General features: G+C 36.0%; 1 protein-coding gene across 1 annotated transcript in view; it reads right to left on the bottom strand.

Annotated features, from left to right (window-relative positions):
* Window positions 1–1237: 1237 nt before the first annotated feature.
* Window positions 1238–8394, bottom strand: part of bmp2k (BMP2 inducible kinase) — a gene marked incomplete at both ends in the record, with an annotated part of 60081 nt that continues 52924 nt past the window's right edge. Inside the window, 2 exons of the mRNA XM_083905101.1 lie at window positions 1238–2333; window positions 2436–2580. Of these exons, the coding sequence (XP_083761227.1) occupies window positions 1238–2333; window positions 2436–2580 (1241 nt within the window). The remainder of the gene's footprint in view (window positions 2334–2435; window positions 2581–8394) is intronic.

Here is an 8394-nt window from a genome sequence, read left to right as displayed (position 1 = left end):
TAACAAAGGAAAACACTCGTATTAACTAAAAACACATTTACATTGTTTTAAGGGTTTAGTTTCCTTTTTTTCACACAGCTTCAATGTTTGTAAAGTTTCTCATCAAATAAATACACTGGCCTAAAGGAGACGGAGTCTTACATGTAGGTTGAGGGGCGGCTCTTGCTACACTGCGATGTTTTTACAGAATAAGCTAAACCCTTGCTTCCCAAACATCAGGTTTTACATGAACTTTATCATTTTAAAACTACATTTGGGCGTACAAATACAACACTGTAGTCTTTATTCCAGTATTTTTTTAGAAGATAAAAGCACTGATTTACTTTGGCTATGAATGTTTTCGTTTCACTCTTTTTAAACCTCTTCTCCATTTAGGGTGAAGTGCAATGTCAAAGGTCACCACGTGTTCGAACGACTGCATGACACGCACTCTTTCACTCACTTCAGGTTCACACTCTGTTTACATTATTTACTTTTGTGTATTTATTTTGTTTGTGTCTAAGTAAACTTGTCGTCTAGTTTTTTATGTCAAACAATCAAACTGCCGAACTTTGAATAAACTGTAAAAAAAAAAACAGTATGTTCTACTTCTTATTTTAAAGCTAATTTCCTCTGGAAAACAATCTGTTGAAAAACGACAACAAACGTTAGCGATGGACTTTGTTTTATTTCTAACAGAATAAAGTGTCGAGTCGTCGCTCAGTGAAAAATTAACAAACAACTTATCAAAGTATCTAAAGAAGTTCATCAAGATTCCATCCCTTCTCGCGTTTCCACGTTGCTACTAAAATGCATAGAAAAAAAACAAAACAAGTGGTTTACGATCGTTTGTTTCACTCAAAACGAAAGAAAAATAGGTTTTACGTTAAGTGGAGCTCGGATTAAGGCGTCGCGGTTAAAACATATCGGGGAAAAACAACGTTATCTAGACAGTCGCATGTTAAAGGGATAGTCCAGGTTTCTAAAACAACCCTGACCTATTTCCTTTAACTTTGTAATCACAGTACAGTTCGAGTGTTTCTGGGTTTTTGAAACGTTGCAGCATTAAAGGCATCAGCCCACAGAGGGCGCTCACACACGCAACGTCCACAGGGTTTAGTTTTTTTTTTCCTTATTCAAACAAATGCAATGTTCAAAAAAGAAAAGCGTCATCACGTCGTCATTTCACAAATAAATCGAGTAGAAAGATCCAAACCTTACAAATGGCTGGTTAATTGGCAGCAGATTCCTGGTAAAGTCACTGTTTGGTGGGAAAGGGGGCGGCTCCAAACGGGTCCAGCTCCAGCGGCTGTGACGGCGCCCCCTGCTGCTGCTGCTGCTGCGACGATCCTCCGTGGACGACGAGCTCGGTGAAAGGCACCGCCCCAAAGTCGTCCATGGTCTCGCTCTCTCCCAGACTCGCCCACATCTTTGCGTTGACCGAGCCCGCGTCGCTCGTCCCATCTCCGAGGCCATGGTGACGACAAACGTCCTGCGGGTGAAACGGTTTCGCTCCAAACGGATCCAAAATGGCGTCGTCCGTCGCGCTGGAAGTTTTGTCTCTTCCGTCGCCCATGGTGACGTCCACGCCGATGTTCTCTTTGGAGTCGGACGCGCTCAGGAACTCGTTGCTGCTCTGCGAGTCTCTGCGTCCGACCTTCTTGTGCCTGCGCACTCGCTCGGGCGTGCGGTACGTGGGCTTGTTGGTCTTGCGCCCCCCAGTGGGCGTACCGTGGTGCCGCTTGCTGCCGGCGTCCTGCTTGGTCTTCCTCTGACGCGAAGACAGTTTCTGGAGACTTCGCTGCTTGAGACGCTGCTGCTGAGGACTCACCGACTCGTCCAGCGACGGACGGAAGATGTCGTCCGCACTCCTGGAGGTGACGGGAGGTGGCGCCGTGGAGCCCGGCGGCTCGAAGGGGGAGAAACCAAACACGTCGATGCTCTCCGGAGACAGGGGCGGAGTTTGGCCCAGGGGGGCGTCACTGCTGCTCTTGGACAGGTTACGACTGAACGGCGCTTTGGTAAAAACATCAAAGTCGTCCGCGGTGGCGCGGTGGCGCTGTGGTGGTTGTTCGGGGCTCGTCCGTGTGAACGGAGCAGAAATGTTTCCCGCAGGTTCGATTCCTCCGGGAAAAAGGGCAAATCCAAAAACATCCGCCTCAGCATTAGGAGGCGGAGTTATGAGAGCGGAGGGGGAGGAGTCAACTGGAGGTTCGTTGGCTTTCTTTGAGCGGGTCTTGACTCTGTTGTTGTCGTTGTCGTCATCGTCAGAGCTACGTTTGTCGTCGTCATCTTCCTCGTCAGAGTCCATGAGCAGTGGGTTCTGACCCAGATTGTCTGCTTCTGTTTCTTCTCTGTGTCCACTGTTCAGAACCTCCTCTTCCTCTTCCTCTTCTTCCTCCTCCTCTTCCTCCAGCTCTTCATCTTCGCTGCTCTTCGGTGAAGGAGGATCAGACTCAAAGTCGCTGTCGGACTCTTCGGCCGCTCGCCCACTGATCCTCCGGACGGGTTTGTTCTGCTTCACCGCAGGAAGCTGAAGATCAGAGACGTCAACGACGACGTCATCGATGTTTGTTTGTTCACTTTGCATCAAATTGGAACCTGAAATACAAACAAACACAAACAAGAGTTAACACATTGTTAACACAATAATAATTATTATCATAATCGTCAATCACATTTGCTGTAATTTAGCTTTTTAAATTTACAGATTCACTTTGTCATCTCTAAACAAACACGTCAATTTCCTGTGAAATACAAATATCGTTCCCGATCAACTTCTCATTTGGTCTTTGTGTCGTTTCTGAAACCAGGATTAGGATTAACGTCATAATCCCAGCACTTTGTCTCAGAAGGTGATTAACAAAAAAAACAACTTATTTTCTCTGAAGACGAGGTGGACCAGGAAAATTCTGTCTCTCTCCCGGTTTCTATAAATTGTTGCTCAGATTTGGCAGATTATTTTCTGATTAAAGACTTTTTTGGTTGTGTTTTTTTTTGTCTTCGTGGTGTAAAGACATTTTTCATAAATTGCTAAAATTGTGTCTCATTAGCAGGTGGACGGCGTCCAACAACAATCAGCCAAGTTATTGTTTCTGATCACAGGAAGTTATTATATGTTAAAACACACACACACACACACACACACACACACACACACACACACACACACACACACACACCTCCTGCTGAGACACGAACGACGTCTCCACGTCCAAACTGGCAGGAAAGTGATGAAACATCAGCCTACGCTTGATTTACAAAGACAAAGACTTGAATAAAGATTTCAAGACTTAACACTTTTGGACGACATGCTATAGCATGACTTTTTGGTCAAATTTTGGACACAATTTTTTTTTTTTTTAATTTGGTCAAATTTTGCACTACATGCTATAGTATGACTTTGTGGTCAAATTTTGGATACATTTTTTTGTGACTTTTTTTAGTCAAATTTTCCACAACATGCTATAGTATGACTGGTCCAATTTTGGACAACATTTTTTGAAAAAAAAAACGTAATACTATTCTATGTAGTAAGTCCTACTATACTATGTCGTCCAAAGTATGACAATTTTTTTGGTCCAAAACCTTACAAAAACGTCATACTATACTATGTAGTACGTCCTACTATACTATGTCGTCCATAATGTGACCATTTTTTGAAAAAAACAAAATTGGTCCAAAATTTGACAAAAACGACATACTATACTATGTCGTCCAAAATCTGACCATTTTTTTGGTCCAAAACATGACAGAAAAGTAATACTATACTATATAGTACGTTCTACTATACTATGTCGTCCACAATGTGACCATTTTTTGAAAAAAAAAATTTGGTCCAAAACTTGACAAAAACGACATACTATAATACTATGTCGTCCAAAATCTGACCATTTTTTTGAAAAACGTTTTTTTGGTCCAAAACATGAGAAAAACGTCATACTATACTTTGTAGTACGTCCTACTATACTATGTCGTCCATAATGTGACAATTTTTGAAAAAAAGAAATTGGTCCAAAATTTGACAAAAACGACATACTATACTATGTCGTCCAAAATCTGACCATTTTTTTGAAAAACGTTTTTTTGGTCCAAAACATGACAGAAACGTCCTACTATACTATGTAGTACGTCCTACTATACTATGTCGTCCATAATGTGACAATTTTTTCGAAAAAAATTTGGTCCTAAATTTGACAAAAACGACATACTATACTATGTCGTCCAAAATCTGACCATTTTTTTGAAAAACGTTTTTTTGGTCCAAAACATGAGAAAAACGTCATACTATACTTTGTAGTATGTCCTACTATACTATGTCGTCCATAATGTGACCATTTTTTGAAAAAAAAAATTTGGTCCTAAATTTGACAAAAACGACATACTATACTATGTCGTCCAAAATCTGACCATATTTTTGAAAAACTTTTTTTGGTGCAAAACTTGACAAAAACGTCATACTATACTATGTAGTACGTCCTACTATACTATGTCATCCATAATGTGACCATTTTTAGAAAAAAAAAAAATTTGGTCCAAAATTTGACAAAAACGACATACTATACTATGTTGTCCAAAATCTGACCATTTTTTTGAAAAACGTTTTTTTGGTCCAAAACATGACAGAAATGTGATACTATACCATGTAGTACGTCCTACTATACTATGTAGTCCATAATGTGACCATTTTTTGAAAAAAAAAAATTTGGTCCAAAATTTGACAAAAACGACATACTATACTATGTCGTCCAAAATCTGACCATTTTTTTGAAAAACGTTTTTTTGGTCCAAAACATGACAGAAACGTAATACTATACTTTGTAGTATGTCCTACTATACTATGTCGTCCATAATGTGACCATTTTTTGAAAAAAAAAAGTTGGTCCAAAATTTGACAAAAACGACATACTATACTATGTAGTCCAAAATCTGACAATTTTTTTGAAAAACGTTTTTTGGTCCAAAACATGACAAAAACGTAATAATATACTATGTAGTACGTATTACTACACTATGTCGTCCATAATGTGAGCATTTCTGAAAAAAAAAATTTGGTCCAAAATTTGACAAAAAAGACAAACTATACAATGTCGTCCAAAATCTGACAATTTTTTTGAAAAACTTTTTTTGGTCCAAAACATGACAGAAACGTAATACTATACTTTGTAGTATGTCCTACTATACTATGTCGTCCATAATGTGACCATTTTTTGAAAAAAAAGAATTTGGTCCAAAATTTGACAAAAACGACATACTATACTATGTCGTCCAAAATCTGACCATATTTTTGAAAAACGTTTTTTTGGTGCAAAACTTGACAAAAACGTCATACTATACTATGTAGTACGTCCTACTATACTATGTCGTCCATAATGTGACAATTTTTGAAAAAAAATAAATTTGGTCCAAAATTTGACAAAAACGACATACTATACTATGTTGTCCAAAATCTGACCATTTTTTTGAAAAACGTTTTTTTGGTCCAAAACTTGACAAAAACGTCATACTATACTATGTAGTACGTCCTACTATACTATGTCGTCCATAATGTGACCATTTTTAGAATTTTTTTTTTTTACCAAATTTTGACAAAAACGACATACTATACTATGTCGTCCAAAATCTGACAATTTTTTTGAAAAACGTTTTTTGGTCCAAAACATGACAGAAACGTGATACTATACCATGTAGTATGTCCTACTATACTATGTAGTCCATAATGTGACCATTTTCTGAAAAAAAAAAAATTGGTCCAAAATTTGACAAAAACGACATAGTATATATACTATGTCGTCCAAAATCTGACCATTTTTTTGAAAAACGTTTTTTTGGTGCAAAACTTGACAAAAACGTCATACTATACTATGTAGTACGTCATACTATACTATGTCGTCCATAATGTGACAATTTTTGAAAAAAAATAAATTTGGTCCAAAATTTGACAAAAACGACATACTATACTATGTTGTCCAAAATCTGACCATTTTTTTGAAAAACGTTTTTTTGGTCCAAAACTTGACAAAAACGTCATACTATACTATGTAGTACGTCCTACTATACTATGTCGTCCATAATGTGACCATTTTTAGAATTTTTTTTTTTTACCAAATTTTGACAAAAACGACATACTATACTATGTCGTCCAAAATCTGACAATTTTTTTGAAAAACGTTTTTTGGTCCAAAACATGACAGAAACGTGATACTATACCATGTAGTATGTCCTACTATACTATGTAGTCCATAATGTGACCATTTTTTGAAAAAAAAAAATTGGTCCAAAATTTGACAAAAACGACATACTATATACAATGTCGTCCAAAATCTGACAATTTTTTTGAAAAACTTTTTTTGGTCCAAAACATGACCGAAACGTAATACTATACTTTGTAGTACGTCCTACTATACTATGTCGTCCATAATGTGACCATTTTTTGAAAAAAAAAATTTGGTCCAAAATTTGACAAAAACGACATACTATACTATGTCGTCCAAAATCTGACCATATTTTTGAAAAACGTTTTTTTGGTGCAAAACTTGACAAAAACGTCATACTATACTATGTAGTACATCCTACTATACTATGTCGTCCATAATGTGACAATTTTTGAAAAAAAATAAATTTGGTCCAAAATTTGACAAAAACGACATACTATACTATGTCGTCCAAAATCTGACCATTTTTTTGAAAAACGTTTTTTTGGTGCAAAACTTGACAAAAACGTCATACTATACTATGTAGTACGTCATACTATACTATGTCGTCCATAATGTGACCATTTTTAGAAAAAAATAAATTTGGTCCAAAATTTGACAAAAACGACATACTATACTATGTTGTCCAAAATCTGACCATTTTTTTGAAAAACGTTTTTTTGGTCCAAAACTTGACAAAAACGTCATACTATACTATGTAGTACGTCCTACTATACTATGTCGTCCATAATGTGACCATTTTTTGAAAAAAAAAATTTGGTCCAAAATTTGACAAAAACGACATACTATATACACTATGTCGTCCAAAATCTGACAATTTTTTTGAAAAACGTTTTTTTGGTCCAAAACATGACAGAAACGTGATACTATACCATGTAGTATGTCCTACTATACTATGTAGTCCATAATGTGACCATTTTCTGAAAAAAAAAAAATTGGTCCAAAATTTGACAAAAACGACATACTATACAATGTCGTCCAAAATCTGAAAATTTTTTGAAAAACTTTTTTTGGTCCAAAACATGACCGAAACGTAATACTATACTTTGTAGTACGTCCTACTATACTATGTCGTCCATAATGTGACCATTTTTTGAAAAAAAAAATTTGGTCCAAAATTTGACAAAAACGACATACTATACTATGTCGTCCAAAATCTGACCATATTTTTGAAAAACGTTTTTTTGGTGCAAAACTTGACAAAAACGTCATACTATACTATGTAGTACATCCTACTATACTATGTCGTCCATAATGTGACAATTTTTGAAAAAATATAAATTTGGTCCAAAATTTGACAAAAACGACATACTATACTATGTCGTCCAAAATCTGACCATTTTTTTGAAAAACGTTTTTTTGGTGCAAAACTTGACAAAAACATCATACTATACTATGTAGTACGTCCTACTATACTATGTCGTCCATAATGTGACCATTTTTAGAAAAAAATAAATTTGGTCCAAAATTTGACAAAAACGACATACTATACTATGTCGTCCAAAATCTGACCATTTTTTTGAAAAACGTTTTTTGGTCCAAAACATGACAAAAACGTCATACTATACTATGTAGTACGTCCTACTATACTATGTCGTCCATAATGTGACCATTTTTAGAAAAAAAAAATTTGGTCCAAAATTTGACAAAAACGACATACTAAACTATGTCGTCCAAAATCTGACCATTTTTTTGAAAAACGTTTTTTTGGTGCAAAACTTGACAAAAACGTCATACTAAACTATGTAGTACGTCCGACTATACTATGTCGTCCATAATGTGACCATTATGAGAAAAAAATAAATTTGGTCCAAAATTTGACAAAAACGACATACTATACTATGTCGTCCAAAATCTGACAATTTTTTTGAAAAACGTTTTTTTGGTGCAAAACTTGACAAAAACGTCATACTATACTATGTAGTACGTCCTACTATACTATGTCGTCCATAATGTGACCATTTTTAGAAAGAAAAAATTTGGTCCAAAATTTGACAAAAACGACATACTATACTATGTCGTCCAAAATCTGACCATTTTTTTGAAAAACGTTTTTTTGTCCAAAACATGACAAAAACGTCATACTATACTATGTAGTACGTCCTACTATACTATGTCGTCCATAATGTGACCATTTTTAGAAAAAAAAAATTTGGTCCAAAATTTTACAAAAACGACATACTATACTATGTCGTCCAAA

Source organism: Microchirus variegatus (genome assembly GCF_963457635.1).
Source record: "Microchirus variegatus genome assembly, chromosome: 18".
Lineage (NCBI taxonomy): Eukaryota > Metazoa > Chordata > Actinopteri > Pleuronectiformes > Soleidae > Microchirus > Microchirus variegatus.
This window is presented reverse-complemented; position numbering and strand designations above follow the sequence as displayed.